At 42.0% G+C, this 14,352-nt stretch overlaps 1 protein-coding gene across 3 annotated transcripts in view; it reads left to right on the top strand.

Moving 5' to 3' along the window:
• The window catches only part of Senp2 (SUMO specific peptidase 2), a 36,016-nt gene extending 33,300 nt beyond the window's left edge, over window positions 1–2,716 (top strand). For all 3 annotated transcript variants that reach the window (XM_028779697.1, XM_028779696.1, XM_028779698.1), the window contains one exon: window positions 1,575–2,716. In XM_028779697.1, coding sequence (XP_028635530.1) covers window positions 1,575–1,637 — 63 coding nt within the window. In that variant the 3' untranslated portion in view covers window positions 1,638–2,716. The remainder of the gene's footprint in view (window positions 1–1,574) is intronic.
• The last annotated feature ends 11,636 nt before the right edge of the window (window positions 2,717–14,352 follow it).

Genomic DNA, 14,352 nt, shown 5'->3' with positions numbered 1-14,352 from the left:
TCATCTTTCCAGTCTCAAAGAAAGTACTCACTACTGATTAGTCTCAGCTGTTTTACTAGGAGTAAATGTCCTGTTTTACTGGGCATGGTGGTGCATACCTCTAATCCCAGCACTAGGGAGGCAGACATTGGAGGAGGGTTTGTGAGTGTCAGGCCAGCCAAGTTTGCATAGTAAGTGCTGGGCCAACCATAGCAAGACTGTGTCTCAAAAAAAAAAAAAAAAAAAGGAAAAAAGAAACCCAGTGGTTTTTTTTTTCAATTAAGATTTTTGCCATACATATCCTCCAAAAACTCAGTAATTTATAATATGGAGATAGGCCCACCTGTTTATAGTAGTGCACCATGCGTAGGGCAAAGATGTGAACTTCAGTTTTGATTTTTTGAGACAAGGGTTCTCTGTGTAGCCAAGGCTGTCTTCAGACTCAGAGATCTGCCTACCTCTGCTTTCCCAGTGCTGGGATTAAAGGTGCGGACCCCCACCACCCAGCTGGAACTTAAATTTTATCAAGCGTGGGGGTGGGTGTCTGAGTTACAGTTTTGGGTGTTTTTCGTTTTGTTGCTCCGAAACCATGCCAGTGATTCTCCATGAAAGCACTTTGTCTCTCTCCCTTTCCTAGCCTAGTCTCTGGTTTTATTTTACTGATACAGGGACACTGTGGAGACAAACTAGCCTCAGACTCATGATCTTCATATCTTAGCTGCTTTCTAATGTGTTGTGATCATAGGTGTGTGCCACCACAGCCAGCTAATATAAATAGCAAGGAGTTGATTTTTCTGTGTGTGACAGGAGATTTCATGGGAATAAGCAGCTTTTGGAACAAAATTGATTATGGTAGAACAGAAATAAAATTGTAGATTTGTTTTGTTTTTCACCTTTTAAATAAAAGTCATTTAAATTGAAAACAGGGCCTCATAAATACTAGGCAAGACCTCTGCCACAGAGGCATACTGTCTTGCTCTAAAGTCACTTTTTAATATAAAAACAAACTGTTTTTTTGAATGATGTTCATTTAGAATATAAAAAAAGTTCCCTGTTGCACCGCTGCTTGGACATTTCTGTTATTGTGCACGTCTTCACTCTTGTCCTGTAGTATGTGACTCTGTGTCCAGCTTTTGTTTTCACTCCTGTCCTGTAGTATATGATTCTGTATCCAGCTTTGGCTTTTCTTAGCATGTAAGTATGTGTGCACATGTAGAGTAATTAATGCCCTGCTATATGTGTATAGACTAGGTGTGTGGCACTTGTCATCCCAGAACCGTGGAGCTTGGGGAACTAGAAGCTCGTGGTCACAGCTAGCTTAAGCTGTTTAGCAAGATCCTTCTCAAGCAAACAAAATAAACAAAAAGCCTTTATCAAACACAGTGACACATAGCCATAATCCCAGCCCTAGAGATGTAGTGAAGAAGATTCAAGAAGGCCTCCTTGACTAGAAATAAATCCCACGGTGCTTTAGAAACCTGTGCATGGTGTAAAATGTGAAGCTCATGTAGAGGACGTGCATTGTTTTATTTACGACACCTAAAGGCTGCCATGCTGTGCACGGAAATGTATAACACTATTGTGGTTCTTTTCAGCACCAGATGCCTCTCTTCCGGAAGAAGATGGTGTGGGAAATCCTTCACCAGCAGTTGCTGTGACAATGCCCCGCCTGGTCTTCTCGCTGCTGGTGGTTCTTTCATGGATGTTTCCATATACCTCATGCATTGTGGGTTAAAAAGTCCCTGATCATTTCTCTTCTCTCACAGGTACTGAGCTCTCAAGAGTGCATGAAGGCCTCTCCTCAGTGGCCCTGACTAGAGGTGTGGAGGGGCTGCTTGCAACCCTGTTTGTAAGGCTGTGCCTGCTCAGAGCCCTGGACTGTTTATCCCATACAAGAACAAATGCTAATTAATGTGTTTTGTTTTAAAGCGTTATTTCCATATGAATGTGGGAAATGCAGGATTTGTTATATGAATTGTTCTCTCTGTGTTCACATGTATTCACTCATTTGCAAACCTGGGCAGTGCCCTTTTCCCACTGCTCTTTTATAATTAGCTATAAATAATTTGTTTGGACTATTTATTTCTGAAAAGAATGTTAATCAAACTGCCACTCCCTGCTGCAGAGAGATATCAGCAGGGGGAGGAAGGAGGTGTTCGATAGCTTCTCTAATGCTGGAGTGGGAACTGCCAACACACGGTTTAGGTTCTCTCTTTTAAGGCTTGAAAATGCCAGAAGAAATGACGACGCTGTTGTAGAGATCTGGATGCCTTTTAGAGAGTCTGATGCTATGACATGGGCACAGTTTGTGGAATTGTGGCCAAGGAATACAGTCTGTGCGTCCTCAAAACAGGGCGTGCTCATCTTAGAGACTTTCTTTTCTAGAACTGAAATAGCTTGGCTTCCTCTTGAAACTGGATTCAAAGTAACTGTGACCATAAAGGTTAAATCCTAGGTCTGGTGAGTATGAGCCTCACAATGGTAAGGGCTGGTCTGAACTGTCTATTTCAGAAGATGCTCCTCAATTTAAGCCTATTTTTCCTCAGAGTTTTTTTTTTTAATATATATATATAAAGCTGAAATTAAGTTCTTGGCTCATCAGCATGTCCTGCACCAGCCCCACTGAGCCTTTGCAGAGAGATTTAGTACTTGGCTCTGAGGTTGCCAGGTTTACAGTCATCTATTTTGCATATGAAAGTTTGTATTTAACTTTTTTGTTCATTAAAAATCTTACAGATGTGTGGGCTGGTGAGATGGCTCAGCGGCTAAGAGCACTGACTGCTCTTCTAGAGGTCATGAGTTCAAATCCTAGCAACCACATGGTGGCTCACGACCATCTACAATGAGATCGATGCCCTCATATGGGTGTCTGAAGACAGCTACAGTGTACTTTCATATAATAAATAAATAAATCTTTAAAAAAAAAAAAAAATCTTACAGATGTGGTTATGCATTTTTAATTTCAGAAAGTTGGTCAGAGCATATTTTGCAAGATCTAGTGCCTAGTGTTGCTTTTATGATGTAATAAAAGACTGTCTGGCAGAACCTAGAAGTATATGCTGATAATTTTTCCTCTTTTCTCTGCTTCAAACTTCCAAACTTATTCTGGTACAAAAAAAAAAAGAGAGAGAGAGAGAGAATTAGAAAAGCTGCACACATGTCTGCTCTCGGAAAGCCTGGGCAGATGAGCAGAGGTTGTAGGTATTGAAACGTATTTTAACCTGTTTTCTCTGAGACTTGATTGGCCTTGGTTATGGAAGCTGGGCCTGTGATACGGACCGAAATGGCTGAGCCCAAGTGGCCTAGCCAGACCTGAGAGCATGTGCTCTAACAACTCAGGGGCAGACTTCACAGGACCCCTTCCTTAGCCTAGACCCTAAGAGCTGTGCCAGTGATGCTGGGATCAGGCAGCTGGCCTAACCAAAAGAGACCAGAAGATGATCGTGTCTACACTACTAAAAACTGGGTGCTAGAATGCTACGTGAGAATTTATGACCCAGGCCTATCCGAGTGGCTACCTGACCTGAGTTTGACCCCCAGTACCTACACTGGAAGGTGAAGACAGACCTCCCTACTTGCACACACCAACAGATGGACCAAAATAGTAATAAGTAAATACATTTTAAAGGAATTGTAAGGGCCTTGGATAGGTTTGTTCTGTTGGCTCAGCCCTGCTTGGATTGTGATTTGTTCTCTGCCCAGGTGAGTGATGCTGTAACTAATGTGGTATTTGAAGGGTGTCCTCAAGTTTGCCACCGGTGTGTGCTCTTGACATGTATTCTTAAGCTTCATTTAGAACAGGAAGCTAGAGAGATGGTTCGGTGGTGAGGTCAGAGTTGACTTTTAGTTTGAGCCCAGCGTGTCTGTAACAAGCAAGCTGGGCGCCTGCTCATGTCTATAATCCCAGTGAACAGAGGCATGGCCATGAGAGCCTTCCTGGGAGGAACAGGAAGAGTGATGGAGGATAACTTCGCTCTCTTCCAGCCTTCTCATCACACATCCTCCTGTAGATATACAGAAAATTTTTATAGAGCATAGAAAATACGAATGTACAGAATGTTAAGTACGATGGCACTGCTTTTCCTGAGTGTCTGGATCCAAGCTAAGGTACCAGAAGCCACAGCTCTTAGGCACTCATGTCTCTTTGTACAAACAAGTGTGTGGGTAACAGAATTGTTACATTCAGCTTATGAGAAGAATAAAAACAGTGATAAACAGTTCTTGGTGTAACTAGTGAGTCAGCAGAATTAAAGCCGGTAATGTTTTTGTGAAATTTCAGTTTTGGAACCTGAAAGAAATATTGCATTGTTCTGTTTAGCCCACAGTCTCTCTAAAAATGAGTAAAAATTTAAGAAATACACACTGCTGGTGACATCTCTTTCTGTAGCTGAGTGCTTTGTGCTTCTGCTTTACCTTGTATTGGAGCTGGGTAGGGAGAAAGCCATTTGATGGCCATCCCTGCAGACTACATATTCTACCTGAGCCAATTCAGGCTATTAGAACCCCTGCTCCTTCCCTTTGAAGTCCTGAACACAACTTGGGCACTGCCTGGGGATGCTGGGTGTTCACCTTCCCCAAGAGGATGTATATGATTCTGGGGCCTTTAGTGGGTGTAGGGAGTCTTCCCAAGAGACAAGAAACTCTAAATACACAATTTAAAGTACTGTAGTCAACCCAGATTATTTAAATAGCTTTGTGAACTAATTTTGAGAAAACCTCATGTCAAGTAAGTTTTTAGAACTTTATTTGTAAGTTGGAGATACAGCTGGCTTGCTGATTTACTGTTTTTAATTCTTTAATATATACAAATGATTTGGGGTGTATTGGAATACTAATTTTAACTACTTACCAATAAATCTCTTAAATTAAGTAGTTTTTAGATTTTTTTATTGAAATTCATTAATATATTCTATCCTATGTCAAATACACAACAGATATATACCATTATTTTGTGAAATAAACATTTGCTTTTTTAAGCTGGAGAGATAGCTCAGCAGTTAAGAGCACTTTCTGTTTTTATAGAGGACCATAAGTTTGAATCCCAGCATCTTCTAGACTCTGGACATGCACACAAGGGTGGGGTCATCTGGAGAGATGACTCAGTGGTTAAGATCACTTGCTTCTGGCCTCAGGGGATGTAATGCTCTCTCTTCTGGCCTCCTTGGGTACCTGCACTCACATGCACGAAAGCACATACATATGTAATTAAAAATTTTTAAAAAGCCGGCCAATGGTGGTGCACGCCTTTAATCCCAGCACTTGGGAGGCAGAGACAAGCGGATTTCTGAGTTCGAGGCCAGTCTGGTCTACAGAGTGAGTTCCAGGACAGCCAGGACAGAGAAACCCTATCTCGAAAAAACAACAAAAAGTTCTAATCCAGGGACTTTGGTATTCTGGGCAAGTGTGCCATCACTGAACTAAACCTTCAGCTATAGTTGAAAACACTGATCTTAATGACCTCAAAGCAAAATGAAAGGATTTTTTAAGACGGGGAAGAAGGGAGAAAGAGAGAGGCACAAGCAGTTTGAAGATGATACATCTAAAACTAGGTAAATAGGCCAGAAGCTTCTAGATCCTTGATGGAAATCTGTGGTTAATCCCCATTCCTAAACGTGTTCGGTAGAAGTCCAGTTACTTGTCTATATAAGTGATAAGACAGGATGGCCCAACAGAAAGCTGGGTTCACTCTTCAGAACTTGCCGGGGAAGGGGTGGGGGGAGAGCACCAACTTTTTAAAGTTGTTCTCTGACCTCTACATGCACATCAGCACACACACAAATTTGAATTTAGAAAACAGAATCTGGCTCAGTGAATATGTGGAGTGTGTCTTTTCTGCCTGGAGATGCATGCCCAACATGAAGGTTTTATGTTAATAAATTATGTCTTTTGGTTTTACTTTGCATTGAGAAAGGTCTCTATAATCCAGGCTGCCTTGGAACTCATTGTAAAGTTTATACTGTCCTCAAGCCTACAGTGCTGGGATTACAGGCATGCACTACTGTGCCTAGCTAAAAAAAATGTATTAGCCAAGCAGTTTTTTTGTTTTTTTGGTTGTTGTTTTGTTTTTTCGAGACAGGGTTTCTCTGTAATAGCCTGGGCTGTTCTGGAACTCACTCTGTAAACCAGGCTGGCCTCAAACTCAGAAGTCCAACTGCCTCTGCCTCCCAAGTGCTAGGATTAAAGGCGAGTGCCACCACGGCCCGGCTAGCCTGGTATTTTTTTTAAGTGTAGATAGTCCTTATCTCAGACTCCTGTGGATCTGTTTACAGGAAACTGCCAGAACAGCATAGAATTTTTAGGAGCATGTGCTTCAAGTACATAAGGAAAAGCTCTACCACCCCACACACACTATGTACATGTCACATGTCAAACATGGCAGTCATAAAGTAAGTAGCTGATGCCTTTTATAATTTCCTTTAATATCGATAATATGTATTTACAATAGGAAAATAGAAGGTTGACAGAAGATAAAAGTTCTGGTGACCCCTGCCACCCACTCTATACCCAGACCTCTACAGCCCCACCCCCATTCCCCAACCTCCCACATCTTATAGGGTCTCACCTAGTGAGTATACCCTAGCACCCCAATTTTTTTTTATTTTTATGTTTGTTTGCAACCTGCCAGATCTAGTCAAGGTCCTACCTCTTCACCTCTTCAGACTTACACTAAGACCTGCACTCGTCCACCCACAAGACAAGACCTTTCGCACTGCCTGTACACCTCACTCTGTACCCTAACCTCCCACATCAACCCATTCATACTTGATTTCAGTAGCCCGCTTTCTCCAATAGACAGGTCATCTGAACAAAAAAATAAACAGACTAGTTAATTGGCATCATACTTCAAGTGGACTTAACAGATACTGTAGAATATCCTATTCATAAACACCAAAGAATACTCATTCTGCTCAACAGCATGCGGAAGCTTTTCTAAAAACAGGCCACATCCTGGGACACAAATCAAATTCATAAAGATTGACATAACTCCTTGTATACTATTTGACCACATGTAGCAAAATTGATAGCATTTAAATCTCAAATACACAAACCTGTTGACAAACTCTTAAGAAATTAGGAGGTTGAAATAGTAATAAAAGGCCTAACAGCTATTTAAAAAAAAAAAAAAGAGGAAGAGAAGAAGGAGAAAGAGGAAGAGGAGGAGGAAGAAGCAGAGGCAGCAGCCAGGACCAGATAGAGTCACAGCAGCATTCTAGACACTCAAAGAAGATCCTCCTTAAACCAAAGGGGGGGGGGGGAAGCATGCTCCATGAAGCAAGTATCACTCTGATACATGAACCAGGTAAAGACAAAAAACTATAGGCCAATATCCCTTATGAGCATGTACTCAAAAATACTTTCAAGCATAATACAGATAGTCATCAAAAAGATTATCCACCAAGTTGGAATTATCCCTGAAAAGCAGGGATACTTCAACATACACAAGTCAATAAATGCAGTAAATCACATAAATGGACAAAAAATGCATAGTCATCTCAATAGATGCAGAAAAATACTTTGACAAAATCCAACATTGGTAATAGTACCAGAGACTATAAGACTAGAGAGAACACACCTCAATATAATAAAAGTAACCCACAGCCAACATCATCCTAAATGGAGAAAATCTTGAGGCAATTCCACCACTGGAATGAGAGTAGGTGTGGCCTTGTTAGAGGAAATGTGTCATTTCAGGAGTGGGCTTTGAGGTCTCATATATGCTCCCGCCACTCCAAATGACACAATCTCCTTGCTGCCTGCAGCTCAAGATGGAGAGCTCTTAGCTGCTCCAGCACCACATCTGCCTGCATGCTGTTGTACCTCCCACCATGAGATAATGGACTGAACCTCTGAACCTGTAAGCCAGCCCAAATGAAATGTTGTCCTTATATGAGTATCCCTCTGGGCAGTGGTGGTGCACACCTTTAATCCCAGCACTTGGGAGGCAGAGGCAGGTGGATCTCTGAGTTTGAGGCCAGCCTGGTCTACAGAATGAGTTCCAGGACAGCCAGGACTACACAGAAAAACCCTGTATCGAAAAACAAAAAGAGTTGCCCTGGTCATGGTATTTCTTCATACCAATGGAAACCCTAAGACACTGCAGAAGGGAAAGATCTCTAAATAAAAACTCTAAGCCTCTGAAGAAAGACATGGAGAGACTAGAAAAATTGAAGGATACCCCATGTTCATGGATTAGTAGAATTAACATTGTGAAATGACCATTTTACCAAAGCCATTTACAGATTCAATGCAAACCCAGTCAAAATCCCCATCCCATTCTTTACAGAAATAGAAAAAAGTTGTCCTCATACGGATCCACAAAAGACCCCAGACAGACAAAATAATCCTGAGCAAAAAGAACAGAGGGAGGACAATTCTAGATCATATACATTACAGAGACAGTAACAATACGTCATTGGCACAAAGATGACATGAAGACCCAGACATGAGCACATTAACTTCAGCCATTTAATACTTGACTAAGACTCAGACAATAGCCTGGAGGAAAGACAGCATCTTCAACAAATGGTCATGGGAAATTGGATGTCCACATTGCAGAAGAATGAAATCAGACCCATATCATTACCTTGCAGAAAAACTAACTTCAAATGGATCAAAGACATTAACCTGAGACCCTTGAACTGCTAGAAGAAAACAAGCAGTATTCTACAGGATACAGGTGCAAGGACTTCCTGAACAGAACTCCATTTTTCCAAGAATTAAGGCCAACAATTGACAAGAGGGACTTCATGAAACTAAAAGGCTTTTTATTGTTTGGAAACAAGTCCTCCAACAGATGAATGGGTAATGGAAATGTGGTACATATACACTAGGAATACTATAAAGACAAATGACAACATGAACTTTGCCGGCAAATGGATGGAAGTAGAAAAGATCATATTGAGTGAGGTAACCCAAACCCAGAATGACAAACACCATGTGGTCTCTCTTGTTGGAGGCTCCTAGCTCCAAATCTTCAGATGTGAGGATAGAGTCTATGGGGAAGCAGAGCAGAATCATTGCCAAGATAGGGAGTTAACAAAATACCAGTGATTTGATCAGGGAAATGGGTAGGCAGGGGCAGAGGGATTCTTAGGGACTGGGAAGGGGATAAACAGATAAAGAGATGGAAGGAGAGAACCAGGGAGTGACATGAGACAGGCGATCTGATAGAAGAAAGAAAACGGAGCACCTTCGTGAGGGGGATGGAGGTGACACAGACGAAGGGGGGAGGAGGGAAAAGGGGAGAGCAGGATATGAGTGCTCTGGTGGGGGAATGGGAAAGGTGGGGCTCTTTAGAGTTTGATGAGGGGGTAAACACAAAAGGAGGGAGTGGGGAACATAGCAATAAGGTCATCTTGCTAGGTAGGGGTGGGGGTGGCGATGGCAGTGCACATCCTTAGCCTCAGCACTCAGATCTCTGAGTTTGAGGCCAGCCTGGTTTACAGAGACAGTTGCAAAACAGGCAGAGTGATACAGAGAAGTCCTGTCTCGAAACAACAACAGAAAAAACATCCCCAGAGACAAACAAACAAAACAATTTGGGCATCTGAATAAAGCTACTACTACTACTACTATTTTATAGTTTATAGTTCATTTTTAGCTATTTTTAAAAAAAAAAAACAATATAAGAAATTTGGTGTATAAATATACATATATATTTTAATGAACCTCTCTCATCTAGGCTAAATGTTTTCCCTCCAAGAGATAAAGATCATCTAACAAGGGCTGGAGTGATGGCTCAGAGGTTAAGAGCACTGACTACTCTTTCAGAGGTCCTGAGTTCAATTCCCAGCAACTACATGGTGGCTCACAACCATCTATAGTGGAATCTGATGCCTTCTCCTGGTGTGTCTGAAGACAGCTACAGTGTATTCATATGCATAAAAACATAAATAAATCTTAAAGAAAGTACACATTTCAAAAAAAAAATATCTGACAAAAGCCCCAATACCATACAGGAAAAGCCCTCTTGAATTGTTGTTCAGGGCTAAGAGACTCCTAAAACACACAGCCTATTGTTGCCCTTGGTTACTCCCCAGGGCTGGAAGGTAAGTACTTATTGCTGAAGGCACTGTGCACTTCAGAATCAGGGCCAAGAGAACCATGAAGGCTAGCTTTCATGGTATCAGAAGGCTACATGCAAGCCTTCAAAAGAGGGAGGCAGCCAACAGTCCTACCAGCTATAACACCTATGACCAGCAGGGCATAACCCTATATGATACAGTAGTGGCACACATACCTTGGCGATAACCAATAGCTCTCTAATTGGACTTAAGGCAAGCTCAACAAGATGGTGTTCAAGCCTGGCACTGGAAACATGCTTAATCAGTGCTAGTGAAATGGTTATTGGAAGAGAACTGACAAACACTGATTCACTAAAGCAGCATAATCTCTATAAAAAAAAAACTATAATCGTTTGTCTTTATCCCCACAGATAAGTGTATTTCTCATCTCCATCAAGGAGACTATTACATACAGTCTCTTAATCATATAGAGACTATTCCAGAAAGTCACAAGCAATCAAAATGCAGAGTTTTGGAACTCAGTCTCAATGGATACATCTACAAAACACTCCTGCACCTAAAGCTCAGGGAAAATTGAAATGGAAGACGGTGTGAAAAAATTGTAAGAACCAGAGGATCAGGTAGTTTACTGTGGGGTTTGTATCTCTTAGTGATATCAGAAACTACATCCAAAGAGTCTCATCAGCACGAGTCCCCAAACATGAGCTGGACAAGGAGGACACCAATGACCATGCCAAACTGGATGAGAGGGCCCACAAGGTCTCAAACCTACACAGGGAACTATAGACAACCAAGGAAGGCTGGAAATTGAGATCACCTTCTCCAGAGAAGGGCACAATAATCAGTTGTTCGGTGTGAAATTATATAGACCGAACTGGTTGTACTTAGGAACACATATGTATATCAAATACATATATGTATGAAAATCACAATTAGTTAAAAAAAAGATATGAATTTGAAGGAGAGCACTATGAGAGGGTTTGGAGGGAGGAAATTGAAAGGAGAACTGTAATTAAATTATAATCTCAAAAAATTGTTTTTGGTTTTTCAAAACAGGGTTTCTCTGTGTAGCCCTGGCTGTCCAGGAACTTACTCTGTAGACCAGGCTAACCTTGAACTCACAGAGATCTGCCTGCCTCTGCCTCCTGAGCGCTGGGATTAAAGGAGTGCACCACTATCACCTGGCTAGCTGCTGCTGCTGCTTTTATTTGTGTACGTGCATGTGCGTGTGTGGTTTGTTTGGCCTGCATGTATATCAGTGTACTGTGTATATGCATTTGGTTCTTGGAATCCAATCACAACAGAAGTCAGAACTGCTTTGTATAGTTAGTTAGTCACAATAACCTTGGACTCAAACCAATTCTATAGAGAAAGGCTGGAAGAGAGCACTGATCCCCCAGAGGAGTTGCAGTTGTGAGCTTCTGCATGCATGCTGAGAATTGAACCTGAGTCTTCTGCAAAGCAGTGCTCCTAACCACTGAGCAGCTCTCCAGTCCCATAGAAGGTATCATTTTGTACCACTCCCTGCTACCACCTGCAAAACCTGAAATGCTTGTTCTGTTTCTAACAAAAGGTGATCAGCTTCTCTAGGGCATTGTAGTTCTTAATAGCCAGTGGGAATCCTGGGGGGAGTGGCAGGCAGTTTTTAATGGGCAGGCATGGGAGAGGCACAAATAATTTGTTTACATTTTATGGCTAGAACTCAGTCATATGGCCACCCCTTTCAATTAGGGTCTCTAAGATACAGTAAAATTCAGGGCCTACAAATAAGAAAATGAATTTCGGGTAAACAGGTAGCATTTTGCAGCAATCTTTTCTTAAAGATTGAATCTTTTTCTGTTTTTAATTTTTTAAATCATTGTATATATGTGGAGAGTGTGTGTATGTCAGAGGACAACTTTGTGCAGTTGTTTTCTCCTTTCACCTTTACATGGGTTGCATAGTTAAGTGGCAAACACCTTTGCCATCAAAGTTGTTAAGGTCTAGTATATTAGGCTTCTTACATCACACCTAGGTAGGAGGTTAAGGTCTAGGTAACTGTTACCTGTCTAGCCTGCTATTTTGCACTGTTACTAATATCATAAGAAAACTTTCTCGCTGGGCGGTGGTGGTGCACGCCTTTAATCCCAGCACTTGGGAAGCAGAGGCAGGCGGATTTCTGAGTTCGAGAGTTCGAGGCTAGCCTGGTCTACAGAGTGAGTTCCAGGACAGCCAGGGTTACACAGAGAAACCCTGTCTCGAAAAACCAACCCCCCCCCCAAAAAAAGAAAAAGAAAAAGAAAAAGAAAGAAAAAAAAAGAAAACTTTCTCATATATTGTTACTGCTGTTACTAGGATGTTCTCTGCTTTGTTGTTCTTGAAAACCAATCACAGTACAGGTCAGTTAGAACTGGTTTGTATAGTTAGCCACAATAAGCTTAGACTCAAACCAACCACCCAGCAGCACTTCCTGGACCTATGTATGAGTTTTCATAAGCTGCCCCTGGGGTGGACCCCAAAATAAGAGAGACACTTGCACCTATTTAGAATAGGACTTACTTTTTGACTAGGGGTCAAGTAAAATTTAAGTTCCCAAAACTTCCCTGGGAACTGACATCCTTCTTGGCAAAACCAGACATGTAGGTAGGTAGCTGACATCCTGGTTAAGGCATGAATGTTAGACAAGGCAAGTCCCCTGCCACAGTTGAATACCCCCAACCAGTGGAAACAGGATAAATGTACAACAAAGACATGTTCCTAAGGAAATCCCTATCCCTAAGTCCCGATTGGTGAAATAACTCTTCGCAGATGTTTGTGGATTTTAGGCTGATACGCTCTGTAAGATCTTAACTCAGTGTCTCTGTCAGCTCCTGAGTCTGACCTACATCCCCAATCAATCAATTTTGGGGCATATACTCAATAAACTATCCCTGTCTGACTGAGATCAGAGTTCATGTGGTTTGTGGGACAACTCCTGGACCCCAACAAAGTTGCTATCTGATCCTTTTCTATATTTTGTGTTGAGGTTTTGTCTTTTACTGTCTATTGTAATGCTAAGTGCAAGACCCCATGACCTGGAGTCTGTATGTAGACCTGTGACCCTGTTCCAAGTTATTTCTGATTGGCAAATAAAGATGCCAACAGCCAATAGCTGGGCAGAAGAGACATAGGTGGGATTTAGGTTTCCTGAGCTTGGGATAGAAGAAGAAGGTGCAGGAGAGAAGAAAAAGCCACCATGGGTTAGGTGAGTTAGAAAAATGTGGCCCTGAGGACTGGCCAGCTGGAGTTAAGAGCAGCCCAGATGAAATATAGTTAAGTAATAATTCAGGATTATCAATAGGAAAGTAGATTCTGATAGCACGGAAGCTAGGTGTCCGCCTAGCTTTTGTACTGATTAAGGCATATTGTAAATAAAAGGCTGAATGTGTTTTTGATCCAGGAACTCAATGATCAAGGCAGGGTAGAAGCCCCAGGTCAGGAATGAAAATAATTTCTACAACACCTTTGAGACAGGTCTCACTGTGCAGTCCAGCTTGACCTTGGTCATTATCTTCCACCCTGGGCCTCCTGAAAGCTGAGACTACAGAGGCGTGCCATCATTTGTAGCCTGAGAATACTAGTGGCTGAATCCTTTCGAACGAAAACTTTTTTAAGGCTTTGACATATGAAATAGATTTTAGATATAAAATTCTTCAGTAATAAGTTATCTCCTGCCTTTAATCCCAGCACTTGGGAGGCAGAGGCAGGCAGATTTCTGAGTTCGAGAGTTCGAGGCTAGCCTGGTCTACAGAGTGAGTTCCAGGACAGCCAGGGCTACACAGAGAAACCCTGTCTCGAAAAACCAAACCAAAAAAAAAAAAGTTATCTCCTTGGGCCTATGCATGAGTCTTGACCAGCTTACAGTATCAGCCGTGGGCTCCCTCTTTTAGGATTGGCCTCCCTCAAATCCAATATGGAGTCCTTGGTTGTCCCTATAACACTTGTGCCACAGGTGGGCACATCTTACCTGCCAGGTTGGTTTTGATCCTTCAACTGTGTCAGACCATTGGTGCCTTTTCTTGCCCAGCTGCCTGTGTCACATCTTATGACACTTTGAAAATTAGCCAACAAGGAGACTGCTTCCAGCTCGGTTCTTGCTTGCTTTGCAGATTGCAACCAAGATGTGGTGTCTTCCATAAGAGGCTTTATTCTCTAGTTCTGGTGAACAACCAAGATGACTGACAAGAGCCAGTATTGCTTTAGAGGTCTCTGAGGCCTCCCTGACTAGATCCTGTGATGGTTAAAGCTGTGTTTTAAGTTTAAATTACTGTGTTTAAGAGATTTATAAGCCGGGCGGTGGTGGCGCACGCCTTTAGTCCCAGCACTTGGG

This window comes from Grammomys surdaster, unplaced genomic scaffold (assembly GCF_004785775.1).
Source record: "Grammomys surdaster isolate TR1022 unplaced genomic scaffold, NIH_TR_1.0 361, whole genome shotgun sequence".
Classification (NCBI taxonomy): domain Eukaryota; kingdom Metazoa; phylum Chordata; class Mammalia; order Rodentia; family Muridae; genus Grammomys; species Grammomys surdaster.
The sequence above is the reverse complement of the archived record's forward strand: the minus strand, read 5'-3'. Positions and strand labels throughout refer to the sequence as shown.